Below are 18,790 nucleotides of genomic sequence, written 5' to 3' on the forward strand. Positions count from 1 at the left end.
CCTTGACTGACATGAACGCCAACTGTTTTAGGCTAATAATTTCATCAGGCACAACATCTATGCAAATATTATTTAAAGGCTACGCCTTATAGAACCCACCGTTCCACCCAAAAATGTCGTAGAATACCCACTGAAATCTTGTCAGAATGCGAACCACGCCCAAAAACGAGAAATGTCGTCGACTGTTTTACGATAAGTATGATTGATAGAAAGATGGCGAGCTGTTACCTACCTTCACAATCGCCATGCATGATGGGTATATCGCCACGCTCCACATCCGTAGGTATTTCCTGCTGACGCTGGTCGACGCCGTCCCGGGCCAGGGTTGGCTCATGGTACCAATTGCTGCGCAAATCGCGTTTCCTGTTCTTCTCTGTAAGATTGGCAGACGAGAGAAAAGTGGGCTGTTTAGAACATCCTACTGGGCACAGACTGTCTGACCGATAACTTACCACGCTCGGAAATCTTGTTCCGCAGCATGCGTCGATTGCCCCGACGATGGAGACCCTTTTGACAGTTGGCACGCTGCAGCGAGTGTTCCATGTCTGCATCAAAGTGCAGTGGATATTTGCGTTCCCTGAACTGTAAATATATTAAATCAAAATTATTTCACCAATTGACTCAGCAACGGATTGACTCAACACTTACCAGCTTAATCACTGGATCATCCATTTGGGTGTACAGCTTGGACAGGCTCATGTCAATGTCATGGAAAGTGCTCGGCTTGCAGTCCACATGGAGTGTAATGCGATTCTTCGAGAACTGCAGGGCCAACGATCGTATGGTGCTCGTCTCATTTATGTTGGGTATCTCAAAGTTGCGTGACTCTGTCGCTCCATTGGCGCTAATGTCCAGCGTAACGCGCTGCTGCTTGCGGTCCAGGAAGAAGGACATCTTATGCTTCAGCATGGGAAAGTCGATCATGAACAGCGCCTCAATGGATATATGCAGCTTGCGTCGCGGTCTGTAAAACATGGGAATGTCGTTTAGATGTGCCACAACCGGCTTGAGCATGTGCTCAACACTTCAAGGTCTGTTTATTTACCTTATGTGACGCGTGGAAATGACCACATCTCCTTTCCTGATAAACTGTTCCAGCTCAGCAGAAGCAACTGTGGGCGAAAAATAAAATGAGTACCGTATAAGTAATATAGGTTTTTTCCGAGGTCAAGTGTATATTATTTATGTAAGTCTTGTATCTCAAAATCCTTACGAAATGTAATTCGTTATATAATTGATTGTTTACTTGGACAATCTCTATAAATCTCTTCAGAATATTAGATTTTATACCCTGAACCCAATTAAAATGGGTATAAGGTATTTGTGCGAAGGCTAAATGTATGTAACAGGTAGAAGGAAGCAACTCCGACCCCATAAAGTATATATATTCTTGATCAGCGTAAATAGCTGATTCTACCTAGCCATGTCCGTCTGTCTATCCGTCCGTCCGTCCGTATGTATGAACGCAAGGATCTCAGAATCTATAAGAGCTAGAGGCTTGAAATTTTAGATGTAGATGCTCCTAGCTCCCGCGCAGATCGAGTTTGCTTCCGATAATCGATAACTTCCTCCGTTTCCAAATAATCGATAAAAATGATATCGATATCCTGTTTTTTGGGCAATTTTGGTAAATAATAAGAACTAGAGTCACCAAACTTGACATATAGCTTCTAAAATAGAATATATATATGATATACGATTTTTCTTCATGGTTTTCCCTCTAGATTAATCTAGCATTCAAATCTGAACACCTATTTTTTAGTCGAAATTTATGTCCAAATCTTACCCCAAGATTCGTATCTAGACATGGGTCAAAATTTACCACCCCCATAACTCGGTCAAATCTCATCCGATTTTCATGAAGTTTGGCTTTTTCTTCATGGTTTTCCCTCTAGAATAATCTGGCATTCAAACATGAACAGCGATTTTTTAGTCGAAATTCATGTCCAAATCTTACCCCAAGATTCGTATATAGACATGGGTAAAAATTTACCACCCCCATAACTCGGTCAAATCTCATCCGATTTTCATGAAGTTTGGATTTTTCTTCATGGTTTTCCCTCTAGAATAATCTGGCATTCAAACATGAACAGCGATTTTTTAGTCGAAATTCATGTCCAAATCTTACCCCAAGATTCGTATATAGACATGGGTCAAAATTTACCACCCCCATAACTCGGTCAAATCTCATCCGATTTTCATGAAGTTTGGCTTTTTCTTCATGGTTTTCCCTCTAGAATAATCTGGCATTCAAACATGAACAGCGATTTTTTAGTCGAAATTCATGTCCAAATCTTACCCCAAGATTCGTATATAGACATGGGTCAAAATTTACCACCCCCATAACTCGGTCAAATCTCATCCGATTTTCATGAAGTTTGGCTTTTTCTTCATGGTTTTCCCTCTAGAATAATCTGGCATTAAAATATGAACAGCGATTTTTTAGTCGAAATTCATGTCCAAATCTTACCCCAAGATTCGTATCTAGACATGGGTCAAAATTTACCACCCCCATATCTCGGCCAAATCTCATCCGATTTTCACGAAGTTTGGTTTTTTCTTCATGGTTTTCCCTCTAGAATAATCTGGCATTAAAATATGAACACCGACTTTTTAGTCGAAATTCATGTCCAAATCTTACCCCAAGATTCGTATATAGACATGGGTCAAAATTTACCACCCCCATAACTCGGTCAAATCTCATCCGATTTTCATGAAGTTTGGCTTTTTCTTCATGGTTTTCCCTCTAGAATAATCTGGCATTAAAATATGAACACCGATTTTTTAGTCGAAATTCATGTCCAAATCTTACCCCAAGATTCGTATATAGACATGGGTCAAAATTTACCACCCCCATAACTCGGTCAAATCTCATCCGATTTTCATGAAGTTTGGCTTTTTCTTCATGGTTTTCCCCCTAGAATAATCTGGCATTCAAACATGAACAGCGATTTTTTAGTCGAAATTCATGTCCAAATCTTACCCCAAGATTCGTATATAGACATGGGTCAAAATTTACCACCCCCATAACTCGGTCAAATCTCATCCGATTTTCATGAAGTTTGGATTTTTCTTCATGGTTTTCCCTCTAGAATAATCTGGCATTAAAATATCAACAGCGATTTTTTAGTCGAAATTCATGTCGAAATCTTACCCCAAGATTCGTATATAGACATGGGTCAAAATTAACCACCCCCATAACTCGGTCAAATCTCATCCGATTTTCATGAAGTTTGGCTTTTTCTTCATGGTTTTCCCTCTAGAATAATCTGGCATTAAAATATGAACACCGATTTTTTAGTCGAAATTCATGTCCAAATCTTACCCCAAGATTCGTATATAGACATGGGTCAAAATTTACCACCCCCATAACTTGGTCAAATCTCATCCGATTTTCATGAAGTTTGGCTTTTTCTTCATGGTTTTCCCTCTAGAATAATCTGGCATTTAAATATGAACACCGATTTTTTAGTCGAAATTCATGTCCAAATCTTACCCCAACATTCGTATATAGACATGGGTCAAAATTTACCACCCCCATAACTCGGTCAAATCTCATCCGATTTTCATGAAGTTTGGCTTTTTCTTCATGGTTTTCCCTCTAGAATAATCTGGCATTCAAATATGAACAGCGATTTTTTAGTCGAAATTCATGTCCAAATCTTACCCCAAGATTCGTATATAGACATGGGTCAAAATTTACCACCCCCATAACTCGGTCAAATCTCATCCGATTTTCATGAAGTTTGGCGTTTTCTTCATGGTTTTCCCTCTAGAATAATCTGGCATTAAAATATGAACAGCGATTTTTAGTCGAAATTCATGTCCAAATCTTACCCCAAGATTCGTATCTAGACATGGGTCAAAATTTACCACCCCCAAATCTCATCCGATTTTCACAAAGTTTGGTTTTTTCTTCATGGTTTTCCCTCTAGAATAATCTGGCATTAAAATATGAACACCGATTTTTTAGTCGAAATTCATGTCCAAATCTTACCCCAAGATTCGTATATAGACATGGGTCAAAATTTACCACCCCCATAACTCGGTCAAATCTCATCCGATTTTCATGAAATTTGGCTTTTTCTTCATGGTTTTCCCTCTAGAATAATCTGGCATTAAAATATGAACACCGATTTTTTAGTCGAAATTCATGTCCAAATCTTACCCCAAGATTCGTATATAGACATGGGTCAAAATTTACCACCCCCATAACTCGGTCAAATCTCATGCGATTTTCATGAAGTTTGGCTTTTTCTTCATGGTTTTCCCTCTAGAATAATCTGGCATTAAAATATGAACACCGATTTTTTAGTCGAAATTCATGTCCAAATCTTACCCCAAGATTCGTATATAGACATGGGTCAAAATTTACCACCCCCATAACTCGGTCAAATCTCATCCGATTTTCATGAAGTTTGGCGTTTTCTTCATGGTTTTCCCTCTAGAATAATCTGGCATTCAAATATGAACAGCGATTTTTTAGTCGAAATTCATGTCCAAATCTTACCCCAAGATTCGTATATAGACATGGGTCAACATTTACCACCCCCATATCTCGGCCAAATCTCATCCGATTTTCATGAAGTTTGGCTTTTTCTTCATGGTTTTCCCTCTAGAATAATCTGGCATTCAAATATGAACAGCGATTTTTGAGTCGAAATTCATGTCCAAATCTTACCCCAAGATTCGTATATAGACATGGGTCAAAATTTACCACCCCCATAACTCGGTCAAATCTCATCCGATTTTCATGAAGTTTGGCTTTTTCTTCATGGGTTTCCCTCTAGAATAATCTGGCATTCAAACATGAACAGCGATTTTTTAGTCGAAATTCATGTCCAAATCTTACCCCAAGATTCGTATATAGACATGGGTCAAAATTTACCACCCCCATAACTCGGTCAAATCTCATCCGATTTTCACGAAGTTTGGATTTTTCTTCATGGTTTTCTTTCTAGAATAATCTGGCATTAAAATATGAACAGCGATTTTTTAGTCGAAATTCATGTCCAAATCTTACCCCAAGATTCGGATATAGACATGTTTTTTTTATAAATAAGGGCAAATACTCAGCTATATTTTGTCTATAGTCTTTCATTATTGGTATTTTCTTTTTATCTATTATTAATCTTTTCCGGATCAATTCTCACACTTTGTAAATATAAGTTTGTGGCACGGCTAGCCTAGATAAACTTCCGTTTCGCTAGTGATAGCACAACGCATATCGATTACAAGATCAACACAATATAACATACAAGCCCCAAAAGACTAATCAAACAATGCCTCTGACCATGTTGGCTAATCCTCGGCACAAATGTTGCGGCACTTGCTCGGTTTGCTCGGCAGCTGACACAGCGGCAATCGGTTTTCGCGCCTGGCAGAGATTACAACACTTGGCGGTGTTTATTTTGGTCATAATAATCCCGTTCGCATGTTAAACCAAAATGAAAAGCAGAAAACTAAAGTGAAAAGTGGAAAGAGCTCCGTGTCTTTGCACAATCCAAATATGTAAAGCCGTCAAATGGAATTTATCAAGAGACTTCAGACCAGGCACAGACGTAGAACCTCACGCATTTGTGCAGCGATTTGTCATGTGTGGGAGCATATGGAGAGCAGAGCTCTGACACAGCCCAGGCGAGGTGACCTTCACGATATCGTGCCACACTCGACGCTCCACAAGGCGATCGGAATTGCAATTGCAACGTGGTCAGCTCGTGATCGGGCAACGCCAACGCCATTTATGGTGCACTGAGGTCGACTGCATGTGTGCAACTGCAACAACAACAACAACGACAACTGCAACAACAACAACAACGACAACTGCAACAACTGACAGCGTTTTGATGCCTGCATGGGCATTTGATTTTGTTGTTGTCTCGATTTACATAAATCGCTGTTTGTGAGTTGGGTTTTTGGGCGATGTCCGAACAGTTCGGCTAATATTTGCCTGCCTTTATCGCGCATGTTTGCCCATAAATACAACGGTAAACATAGTGAATCAACTCGGGCAGCGAGTGGCACCTCGGCACCTACCTGGATCCAGTGAGAGTGATGCAACCTCCACAAGTGCCAGCGCCAAGACGGCCACCAGGCCGATTAGCAACACGCGCGTCCAATTCATCGTCCGATGATGTCGTCTTCCACTTCACTCTGGGCTGATTTGTGCGTTCGTCCGCTGCAGGAAAAGAAGAAGCAGAAAGCGTGGAACTCAGTCGGTGGTTGTTTATTTGCGTTTAAAAATAAAAGGCCTCATAAAATGCATTGCGATTGCCCCATTAAAGCGCATAAAAATAATAAATAAAATTTAAATTAAAATTCAAATTGTTTTTATGTGTAGAAAAAAGAGTCGAATTTTTTTTTTCATTTGATAAAATGTTTGCGGCATTTTTGAGATTTTCAGCAGGCATTTATCGTTAAAAATGTCCACGGCCCGCTCTGATTTCGTGCCGGAAGTGTTGCTCCGCTATCACCTAGGCACACACATGTGTGTATCTATATATCTTTATATATATATCTTTCATCTGTGCGGCTATCTGTGGGCGTAATAATAAAGCATTTGCTGCTTTAGTTTTTTTATTTCTTTTTTCTCCTAGCCACTTCTATTGGTTTTGAGTTGGCCGAGATTTATGTTGGATTTTTGCAATCATTCTTTCGTCGGCTCGAGTTAGCTAAATAAATGTTTAGTTGATGTGTTTTTGGCATTTTGTTTCTTCTATTCTATTTCTCGCGTCGGTGTGCTTGTTCAGGTGTGTGCCCAGCGGAAGCTGGGTAAAAAACTTTATGAAAAAGGTGGGGATTTGTTTTGTGGCACTTTTAGACTTTTGAAGCAGATTTGAATTCGAATCTTATGTGGGATTTCTCATTTTCTCTTTTAATTTTAATGAAATATACCAGAATAATACTTTAAGCAGCTGCTACATTAAAACATAAAAATACACAGGCGGACAATTCGAAAGGTTTTGGTTTTTAGGACGATAGAAAATGCTTTTAATATTTATTATTTTATTTTACAAATTGTAAAGAAATATAAGTTTAAATACATATTTAACAATAACTTTTTATATTCGTCAATATAGTTGGCGGAGTATGTATTTATACCAATATGAATTATTTCAATATGAAAATTGATTTCGAATAGATTGAATAAAGTTTTCTTTTTCTATATATAGACGCACATAAGAAATTAATCAAAGTCCGAACAAGGGTTATTTTTAAATAAACCTTTAAAAATCTATTATCAATTTGCCATGAATACTATATCCTCAATATCTTGCAAACTAGCCATGTATTAGTTCATCTGTCTGCGTAGCCAGCAAATTTCAATTACAAGCCATAAATCCGGCTACTAACATGCCAACTGTTTATCTTATTGCTCTATTACCACATTCCCAGCACTTTCTCCACACTCTTCTGCTTCTGCGCTTCATAAATTAACCCCATGCCGACATGTGCTACCGTCAATTGAAGTAATTTGTTGTCGAGCGCTGAAATCTTCAAGTGATCAAAGACTAGAGTGCCACAACTCTATAACTCCTGGGAGCAACAATTTTCCTCACTAATAAATTGCCGAAAAACACACATAAAATTTAACGATCAACGAAAGAGTTTAAAAAGAATATATATTTTGTGTAAATAAGTACGCATTAATTGGCATTAAACTAGCAGCGATCGCAGCAAGAAAGAATGCTCTAGCTGGGAATGCACGACTAAGAGATACCCAGCGCCAAGCTGCCCTTACAAATATTCTAGCTTCCTTCTAGTCACACATAGTCAAAAACAGGCATATATAAGGCAACTGTGCTTCTACAGCTCTTTGCTCCATGCTGTGTATAGGAAATGCATTCTTCATTACCTTCGGTGCTTAAAGTCCGATCTTTATGAAATTTTTAGCACTTAAATTAGACAAAGCGCAATACTCTTCGGGGTGAAATATTTAAAATCAGTTAATGCATATATAATAAACTTCATAGCAAGGACCATATCTCAAAATCGATATATATATCGATATTATGAAAGTTAGAAAATAAATATATCTTAAACTCGAGTCTTGAGCCAGATCGAGATCGACGTGGACAGACAGATGGGCATGGCTTGAATAAACCCAGCTTATCGTCCTGGTAAAAAATATAAATGCATAAGAATAAGATAATAAGATAAGAATGCTTTATACCCTTCCTCTCCCTTCTAATGGCTGCAGGGTGTAAAAAGAATGTGGATTATCAGGCTGTTAAAAACAATTTCAACGTGTGATAAACTACAATCCATATAACATATTGAAATGGAATAGATATAAATCGTAGTCTTCTTTCTGCAGACAATATTCATGCTTAAACACACATTGGAAATGTGAGCAAGCTGTTGGCTAAGCGATCTAGACAGCATCTTGGCTCGCTTAACTTGGCTCAAAGGTGTCCCAGGAATGTGGTAACGGTCGAGTCAACAGAAAATGTCGTTATGGCCTTACAAGAGATACGCTTCTGCCAATACGGGTCCAAAAACGTGTGAGTGACAGTTATGGATTTATAGTGGCAGTTAGACTGTTGCGCTGTGACTTCGCTGCCGATCTCTGGGCTCTATGTTCTCTCTCTTCTCTCACACTTCTCTAGCGGTTCTGGCCAGTTTTCGACACGCTCGCAACAATGTCACTGAGTCAGAGCCCGAGAGGCGCAAAACATGTGCCATTTATGGTCGAAATCGCAATTGCCAGAGTTACAACAGACTTTACTGGCTGAGGTGTAGTAAAAGTAGCTGCCTTCCGCCAGCCACTTTAACTGAGAGCTTTTTAAAGTAGTTTAAGGTTTTTATGTGGCATTTGACAGGGTTTATTGAGACTTGCGATTATGTACGTACTCAGCTGGAGCTTGTAACGATAATAAAATAAATTAGCAAGAAAATGATCGGAATGAAGATTCTGTCATTGCAGTCAAAATGTAGGGCAAGTTCGGCAAATGCATTAAATATGAGATTTATGATGATTTGGCTTACACAAAGATTACACGCGAAAAATGCTCTATTCAGAAACGTTCCTTAAATTTCTAAAAAGAAATAAATCTTGCCATTTATAGCATATATTGTCATAAATCTTTAGTTTTTAATTGATTACTCTTTGCTTTGGATTATTGGATTTAAATTAGGTATTATTTGCTTAAAATGTTCATAAATCTAACGGGAGAATATTGGGAGCGTGTATCAAAGTCAAATAATAAAAGAATTTATAGTTAGCCAAAAAAAAGGAAAAGGTCAATGAAATGTTAGCCATGAGTATTTCTGATAGATCACAACAAAAATATATTATTAAATCTCTATAAAATAAATATGTTAGTCGACAAAACAATTAACTAAGACCTCTAAACCATTTCGTTGCGTATGATATCAAGATAAATTATCTTTACCAATCAGAAAATAAGCTCTTTAGCATTTCTTAAGATTAAGCATCTCACTCGTACCAAAGAATTTCCTTAGTATTAAGGCTTGATGACAGGATTAGATCTGCCGCTCAGTGCCAAGTTTTGACGGGTTCCCTAGAACTCAGGTCATGCGCACGGCGTAAAGCTCTTCAGGTGTTCATTGAAACGTATAAATAGACAGTCGAGGCTGCTACCGACTGTTTGACCGCATACGCAAAGAACATTTCCCACCAAATGTCTAACCAAATAATCCCCCGCCCCGACAATCTACAGTCAACGGCAGTCAAATCAAAAAAGCGACACCAACTCGAAACGAGCAGTAAACTCATAATCCTCGGTCCAAAATTTATTAAATACTTTTTAATGCCTTCCCATAGATCTAGGTGCTCCGAACATAGATCTCTGTCCAGCGCCCACGCAGTCAGCATAAGTCCAAAAAGTCTCCAATAAATGACAGCGCGTCGCCAGAGAGACGCCGCCGCATCAGGTTAATAAAGCGCACAAATCAAAAACAATCATGCTGCGGTTTATATATACATGTATAGAGATATATATACGTATATACATTGATTGACATTTCATTAAGCAGAGTCAAATGCACACGGAAGCCGCAAATGACGACCACAGCACAAACTGTCACCCACCAGGGCCCGGGTTAAATCTTTCGTCTTTAAATCGTTCGAACAAGTTTGTCGGCATCATGACAAAAGGCGTACCCTGTTTATCATCAGTGGAAATTTGATGCTTATCGGAAAAGATATTCTATCAGATTGTATATTAACTGGCTGACACCCCAAGCGAGCCCGAACTGGACATACGATAGAGGGCTGTTGCCAAAGTTACGTAATCTAAATACATAAACAAATAAATTTTAGAAAAATATTCATATACTCTTAGAAAAGATCTTTGAACATGGCCTTAACAAGTTGGATGATATCTATAAAAGTCCCAAAACTAAGCCATAAAATAGATAAAACTGAAAAAAAAGCTATGAGCTATAATTCCCAAACAGTTACTGAACAAACTGTTCTATCCAATTCAACTTCTCTAAAGGAACGTATTACTTATAAAACTTTCAGCTAATTTACTTGCTCGAAGACTCGAAAAACTTGAACTCAAATTTATGGTTTTCAATATAAATTTATAAACCGTTTTGTGGGCGCAACAAACTACACTAACATGTGCATGAGTCATCTGCATTAAATAAAACCTGGAAGAACCCTCGTATAGCATTAGAAATTCAAATATTTTGACTGTTGCATCGCTCGCTAGCATGCAACATCATGTACCCTGTCCCCCAGGGCGATGAAAACAGCGCGCGCGCAAAAAAAAAAATAAAAAAATTGAACAAAAAGGAAAACAACAAAAATAAAGCGATCGCTGGCTACTGCGCATGCGCCGCTGCTTCTGCAACTTTGGCGCTGTCGCGTGTGGGTAGGACAAGTTTCGCGGCGGCGTCGTCGTCGTCGTCGCCCCGGGCGTCGTGTCACTGAAATCAAATCAGCCGCGTTTAAATGCTCAGCCGAAAACTCAAACTCAGCTGCGGCTCCCAACTTCAACTTCAACGCCAGCTCCAGCCTCCAAGTCCAACTCCAACTGCAGCTCGAAGCACTGGCAAACCTGCTGTCAGTTGCTGGTTTGACACGGAAAGAAACGACGTCGGCGCCTACGCATCTGTGGACCCGGCCCCAGAGAGACCCAACTAAGACGCTTAGGGAAATTCTTCAACGGATTTTCATTTGCTGTAAAATAAACTTTCTTTGGCTTTTGTCTAATATACCATTTTTTTTTATATTTATATTTTCAGGCCTCGTTCGCTTTAATTGAGAAAAATGCCAAACTGAACTCATTTTAAGTCGCCTTCGCCTGATAAATTGGTTTCATTATGGCACGCGCATAATAGATTTTTGTATAACTTCCGCCGCGAATCGAGTGGCATTCATATATATATATATACTTTATATAAAACTGACAAAGATCCCGACGAGTTCAATAGCACTTGACTTCGACATTGCCGTGTTTATGTATTTTTGTTTCTACTGTCGATCTATTTGAAATTCGGCTTTTCATGAAAAATGCAGTAGTTGACAGCTGAAAAGTTGAAAATTCGGCTATTACACAAACGAATTTTACGCTCTTTTTTTTAAGTCTCATTTCATAATATTGAAAGGTCTGTCAATTATATGCTAGATATGAGTACGGTGCTGATTTTTGATTTTTGGTATGGTAATTGCCGCTTGCCAAGCGGCTCAATCAAACAACCAACAAACCAACACAAAAATCTCTGCTTGTCAGTGGAAATAAGGCGGAAGGTGTCAAATTTTTAAAATTTTTTTCTTAACTATTAAGAAAGGCAAAAAAATGCTTCGCTATAAATTTGAAATACTAATTCGTTGTTGATGACATATTACAAATATAAGAAAACTTGTATTGGATTTGTTAGCCGAACACTTCTTCAGATTGGAAATAAAGGTATCTACTTTTCTATGCGTTTAATTTAAATCTGTATAATACAGTAGATCAATGCTTCTGTGAGTTAGCAATTATAAGTAGTATTAACTATTCTATTTGCGTTTGACCAAGATATCTTCAACAATAGAAAAGAACCTTTAATATAGAGATAATAAAGAGCCTTTAATATAGTTCAACATATTCTTTAAAACATGTCTTTCGATCAAGAGATTTAGGCTACACTTTTGAGAAAGTAAGAATATCTTTGGCACGACGAAGTTTTAATACACTTGTAGACATTTTCCTTATGGATATATGTGAGACAATACTGAGTTTAATGAAAATATCCTGGAAAACATAATATTTTGTCATATGGGGACCTGATTTTCGATCGATCTTTGCGGTGGCAAGATATCTTGACAATCTTTTCTATGGAACTGACGGAATTGGCTATATCAGCACGCCTCTTGATGCTGATATAGGAATATATCCATTTCACGACAAAATTAGTATTATAATCTACTTAGTATTATCTTAATATTATAGTCTACAAGGGTGTAAAAATAGGGCCTACATCTAAGGAATTTAACAAATTTTAACTTGCCATTCAATTTTTTCAATACAAAGTAAACAATCACATATCATTCTAAAGTCTATAGCAGCAATAAACAAAGCCCAAACAAATTATTATGCCATAAATAACAATAGAAAATGTCACAAATATGGCTGCCATATAATCACGTGTTTATCTATGCCACACCCAGTGTAAGTTTTTGAAGCTGTTTCTCGATTTGCATTTCTGCGCAAAATATAAAAAAAATATTACAATTCAGTTAACACCAAACCGCAAAAATGTATGCCTAAGGGCTTAAAGTCCCATCAACTGGTTACAAATGATATTTTAAGCATCTGAATTGGCGCCATAATTCCTAAATCCAAATATACAATGCATGGCTTAAGCGATGTGTTTTGAAAACCTGTCAAAACTGTTTAGAATATGTTAAAGCTGTAATTAAGCCAAAAAAAAAAAAGAAAAGCTATTAACTTACTTTGATGAACCATTAAAAAGATGTTTCGTTTCAGACGAACTTGAATCACATTTGATGCCGTCGCTGGCTGCTTCAAGCAAAAGTTTGGGGGTTTTTTAATGTGCTGTGAGTTGAGATTTGAATTGCAAATTTGATTTGGTGCCGAAATGCAGTCAATACAAAGCATTAAAAATTTGTTAACCTAATTCGGACTAAGGCCTGAATCAGCCAACAAAACAAATAATGCGACGACTTTTTCCTCAGATGATGCGCTAATTTGTTGCCACAATTTTCCAGTTGATTTGCATTTGTTTATAAACTCATAACTTGAACAAATGCTGGCTAGCGGAAATTTCATTAAAAGCAAATATTATTTATGTTTTAATAATGCCACAGTTACCGGGCCATATATGGCCCGCTGCTGTTTAATACAGCGCCAACCACAATGTGTAATATATTCAAAATAATCAAATAAGCAGCTAACCAAAGACTGAGACATCGTCGAGGCAGTTATAAATTGTTATGGTAATGTTTTCAGTGGGCGTTTTATAATTGAATTGACTGAACCAGCAGCGGCAGCACACGGTCACAAATGTTGAAATCAAATAAATATATTATCTATATACATTATAAACTGACTGACTAACTCGAACTAATCATTTCTGAAACTCATTTCAAAACCTGCTCGTTATAAAATAAGAATTGAGTGTTTCATCGAGCCTCAAATGTGCAAAAAATTGGCGAAAAACTTTTGATTGTTAACTTTGAATATTTTAAACGTGATTTAGCGAAAATCCAGTCCAGGGGTTACAAAGTGGTAGGGGAAGATCTTAAACTTAGAGGAACGCAATATGGTTGGCATTTAAAATTTGTACATAAACAATATCGTCAATTTTCCCTGATACCAAACGCATGTCAGGTTAATATAACATTTGAATGTCGCCTTACTATGCGATTCTCATGAATTCAAATAAGGCCTACAGGACTTTTTGATTGAATTATTAAATTATCAAAAAACTGTATATGTTTAGCCGATTTAGCGCTTCATTATTGTATTTACTCCCAATTTTACTGAAAGCCGCTCGCTACTTTATTCTTTTAATGAAGTATTTATATAAACACGTGGTATCTCATAGCACAACAGAAAAGGCTTGGAACATGGTCGATTATGGTCAGCTTATGTCCAGCATTCAAGCGAAACAGAGTGGAAAAAAATTACGACCAAAATAGGAAATGCCAAACAAATTGTGAACGCTTTAACATATTTTAACATAGCTGACAATTATATTATTTATTCCTTTCGGACTTTAATTTGTTCTCAGCTAGGCTGAAAACATTTTAATAATGCTGTAATATACGACTCATAAACTTCAACCTGCTTTTAATATGTGTGGAAAGTCTGGTAATTAATAGATTATGACTAGACTCTGGTATTTATGGCGCCAATGCAGATAAGGCTACAGATCTCTAGATTAATGTGCAAACGTTGTGGCCGGCAGCCTATAGCCAAAATGGGTGTGTCTAATTAATATGTATCGATAGTATTTGAATTACAACAACAATTAGCATGATTTATTAAGAGATATGAAGGCGGTGAAATGGAGTTTTCTTGTGCCGCATAAATATATGCATAAATTGGTCAATTAATATGGCTGAAATTGCAGCAATCCGTGAGCCTAACAAAATATGAATAATTAAACTAGAAAAGGCATAAAATATATTCAATTAAAGAGGCAGAGAGAAATGGTATGTGTGGGCACTTATATATTATTTTTATAATGTATACGTTGCGTTGGACAAAGGAAATTTATTAAATTATTTGTGAAATTGAAATTTAGGAAACAGATCAATCTTCAAGGAAAATTTGTTAGAAATCTTTTACAAAAATTACATTTAATTCAATTAAATTTTGCCTGCATTTAACAATTGTATATGACAGGGGCATGGCTTCTGCTGCCAGCAGGAATGCCCCATAAAAAGGTTTAATTTTTTTGGTGAAATTGAAATTTAGAACCCAGATAATATATATTTATATTTAATGAATGGAGTTAAGTTAATGGAAAAACTAAGCTTTAAATAACTTCAATTTCATGTCTTCCCAATATACGTTTAAGGAAAATTTGTTAGAAATTTTTTACAAAAATGTTATTTAATTCAATTAAATTTTGCCTGCACTTAACATTCGTATATGACAGGGGCATGGCTTCTGCTGACAGCAGGAATGCCCCATTTAACCCACTTAGCAGCGCTTTTGTAGCCTTCACACTCACCTCTATGTCAAGGACGTTGCACGCCAACGTTGTTGCCGCTGTTTGCGATTGGCCACTTGGGCTTTCAACAGAGCTCTGTGGCAGCTTCTTGGTCGTACTTATATCAGACAGCTGCTTGAGCTTCTGCCACTTGCGGCTGTCAACGCGGTATTTAGTATAACAACAACTTAAGTTAGTTTTATGGATGTTGCCACACTTTCCCAACTTCTTTTATGTACTTTTTGGATTATTTAATTTAATTTGAATTTTTTTTTCTGTATTTATGCACTGTTGCAAGATCAAACAAATCGCATTGAAGGCTCCTCACACTATATGAAACGATAATAAAACGGATGCATTAAACTTTAAAACCCTTTTCAAGAGACGACAAACATAAACAAGAAGGCACACACGCACACAAACACAAACAACACACGCGAAAGAAAAGATCTACCCGATTGATTTTATTAGAACGGAACGGCACACGCGACAGCGACGACGACGACGTTGGCGATGGACGATCCTCCAGCGATGGCAACGGCTGAACAACTGAACGGGGACCTGTGGCTGCTGCTGCTGTCGTGTAGGCAGTCCGCCGAGGCAGGCCGTCCGGTGTTCGTGCTAATAAAAATTAAAACACTTTTATGCTATTAACAACAAGAACGCGAACCGAAGGCGAAATGGAAATGATGCTCGGTGGGGCTGGCAACGCCGCGGCGTCTGTCAAAATGCGACGCGGTGACAATTAAACAGGCGTTCGCCTCTGTTGTTATTTGTGTAATAATTATTTCAATAACAACAACAAACGAGCCACACTAAAAGCCGTCATAGATCACGATCACGAGCACAGGAAAACGCACGCGTCTTTATTGATGCTCGCGCGCCAATTTACCGTTTACAGTTTACCTCAGCTACATGTACCGTCGTGTTCAACGTGCAAACGCACACTGAAGGGTAACAGTCGCGACAGCGACATCAAAAGCACCAGCACTAGAAGCAGCGGCAGCGGCGGCGGCGGCGGCAGCGCTGTAAGCAGCGTGAGCAGCAACAGTTGTTGCAGTCGTCGTTGCTGCCTGATTGCAGTTTGTTTTGTTCTCAGCTGCTGCTGCTGCTTTTGTTGTTGCTGCTGCTGCTGGCTGCTGCGGTGTTGTTGGCTGATGATGTTGCTGTTGTTGTTAACTTGTTGCCGTTTGTGTTGTGGTGTAGTTGTTGTTGTTGGGAGAAACGCGTTCAGCAGAGCAGCCGCAGTCGATAGCATTTTGTCTTCGTTTGTGTTTTTCTTTTGACGCGTGAGTAAGCTAAGACGCCCACGTGCAGATTTGCGTAAAGCGAGACTAGCGTTGCCAGATTGTTGATAACTTGTTTTGAGCGGTTCATCGTATGTATGTATGTGTGTGCTAGTAAAAGCAAATAAATCGAACATTATGAGTTGATCGATAGCTAATTTGTGTAACACACTTGTGATTCAAATGCAAACAGTTATGTTACAAGCAAACGAATACTTACGCTTTCTTTGGAATAACGAAGATTTTTACTAGATATGCATGCTGATCTGGCCATAACCTGTAAATTGCTAAGTGCAGTATTTATTGGTATTTTTAATGCTAATATATAGCTGTTCACATACTCCACCATTTACTCTGTTAGACCAATAAAATGTACTCTTATTTTGAAAACGAGACCCTGGGCCCCAACAACAATGTTGCCCTTGCTCGTAAACCACATTTACACTGAACACACGCTCTGAACCCTTTTTATGCGTTCAGCCTTGCCACATTCCACACATATCCCGGCCAGAGCACGAAATTTAAAAGTCTGGGCACTTTCAAAATGCCCAGAAATGGAGCTCATAAAACTGGCACGAACTCTGCAATCATTAAAAACAACAACCAAAACACTCGTTAAAGCTAGCCCCCCCCCAAAAAAACTAAAATGTGATATGTGCATGTGGCACCTATTAATGGCTACTTATGCCGTACAAGTGTTGTTGTCCCCTCCCCTCAACTTCCTGACGCCCCCAATCAAAGTGACAACCAAACTGATGCGTAACACGTCAGTAGCCAGTTCTTCAGATCTTCCGATGTGCGACCAGTTCATCATTATGTCGCCAGCATGTCAGGCCCTCGCCTGGCCTGGTCATAATGCATATATCATGGCGCTATATAGCGCACACCCAGTTCCAGTCGGCGGATTCCCAGCGTCGTCGGCATCATCATCATCATCAACATCATCATCATTATCGTCGTCGCTGCATATTTTGCCTGCTTGTTTGCTGCATTTTTGGACACGACGACCACTTGCTGAAATTTCATTATGTGCGTGATTTATAAATAAGCGGATCGTTCGGGTCGGTTGCCGTTGTTGTTGTTGTTGTTGTTGTTGTTCCCAGCATCATCAGCGGGAACGACCCACGCACTTTGGCGGCGCTACAACGCAGCTTGCATGTTGACTACCCTGTTTGCTGCTGTTGTTATTGTTGTTGTTGTTGTTATTGTTGTTGCAGTTCATTTCGTATTAATCATAAAATTGTATTATTAACATGTTTATTTTTCGATCTTCAAGTTTCGATTACAAGCATTCCATCGTTTATTGTTTGTGTGCGAGTGTGTGGAGTGTGTACCTTGTGAACGAACGTGACTTTGTTGTGCAGTGTAACGAAAGTGAGCCACTTTCTAACACTGCTCAGTCATTTATTGAGCCACTCTCAAACAGTTAAAAAATGTCGCAGAGGATCGCGCGTGGGCTTCAGTCCAACAAGAAGCCGAGTGCGTTATGACAGTTGTTAACATTTCGACCATCGAATGAATGAAAAGAGAAGGTCTAGACTTGTTGGAGGAAACGCAACAACTATGTTTGAGACAAATTATAATTGCAAAAATTGATTGTTGAAATAAAAGTGCAAAACAGGCTGGGATTGTGTGTTTACATCTAAAAACTGCAGCCAAATATACTATATTATTATTATTATGGCAACGAACCGCACCTTAATTAGTTGGATAAAGATCAGTCGAACGAATAACAGAACCCTTTAAAAAAAAAAAATTACATTTTTTGGTTCTTTGAAAATGTTAAAATATTTGACCTATATATAAAGAATAAATTAATATAAATAAATAAAAACATGTAAATATACTAATTAATCGAATTTACAGTAAATTAAACGGTTTCATTGAAATGGCAGGAAATGGGACAAGCCAAGTTTCGCACCTTAGCCTGGTTTCACAGATGTTGCAAACCAGGTTTCACGAGCCGAATCTTTTTTGAAACATTCTTTCAGTTAGAGCGCTTCTCAAAAACAAGCTGCTTGAGTTTAGGAACTGCGGTTTTTGAATATCAGCCCTATTATATTTTTTTTTTATTTACAACACCCCAAACACTTGCCCGGCCAACGAATACAAATCTAGTTAAAGGTCAAAACTCGAGAGCTGCCCTGAAACGGAACAAGTTTTCTATTCATCGCATATCTATGTCTAATAAATATTTAAACACACACGACTATATAATTAACGTCATCGCGGGCCATAAAGCAAATGATTAACACCGTCTTTATAGAAATAAAAAATAGGATCCAATGCAAATAAAGCGAGGGGCCTACGGTTATGACTAGGGTGTAGCCAGATGTGGTCATTAATTACACATGTTGTCAATTGTT

The 18,790-nt window shown here is 38.2% G+C and overlaps 1 protein-coding gene across 3 annotated transcripts in view; it reads right to left on the reverse strand.

The window, feature by feature from the left end:
* Window positions 1-16,130, reverse strand: part of LOC115759300 — a 28,131-nt gene extending 12,001 nt beyond the window's left edge. Inside the window, exons 1-7 of one of the 3 annotated variants that reach the window (XM_030700203.1) lie at window positions 16,045-16,130; window positions 15,160-15,467; window positions 6,037-6,178; window positions 1,046-1,112; window positions 649-964; window positions 453-582; window positions 233-373 (exon numbers count right to left, since the gene is read on the reverse strand). In XM_030700203.1, coding sequence (XP_030556063.1) covers window positions 233-373; window positions 453-582; window positions 649-964; window positions 1,046-1,112; window positions 6,037-6,124 — 742 coding nt within the window. In that variant the 5' untranslated portion in view covers window positions 6,125-6,178; window positions 15,160-15,467; window positions 16,045-16,130. Of the gene's footprint in view, window positions 1-232; window positions 374-452; window positions 583-648; window positions 965-1,045; window positions 1,113-6,036; window positions 6,179-15,159; window positions 15,776-16,044 lie in introns of those variants that run through there. The other 2 variants (XM_030700205.1, XM_030700204.1) reach the window with 2 other exon arrangements.
* Window positions 16,131-18,790: the final 2,660 nt, after the last annotated feature.

This window comes from Drosophila novamexicana, unplaced genomic scaffold, assembly GCF_003285875.2.
Source record: "Drosophila novamexicana strain 15010-1031.04,08,12 unplaced genomic scaffold, DnovRS2.1 tig00000193-arrow-pilon, whole genome shotgun sequence".
Classification (NCBI taxonomy): domain Eukaryota; kingdom Metazoa; phylum Arthropoda; class Insecta; order Diptera; family Drosophilidae; genus Drosophila; species Drosophila novamexicana.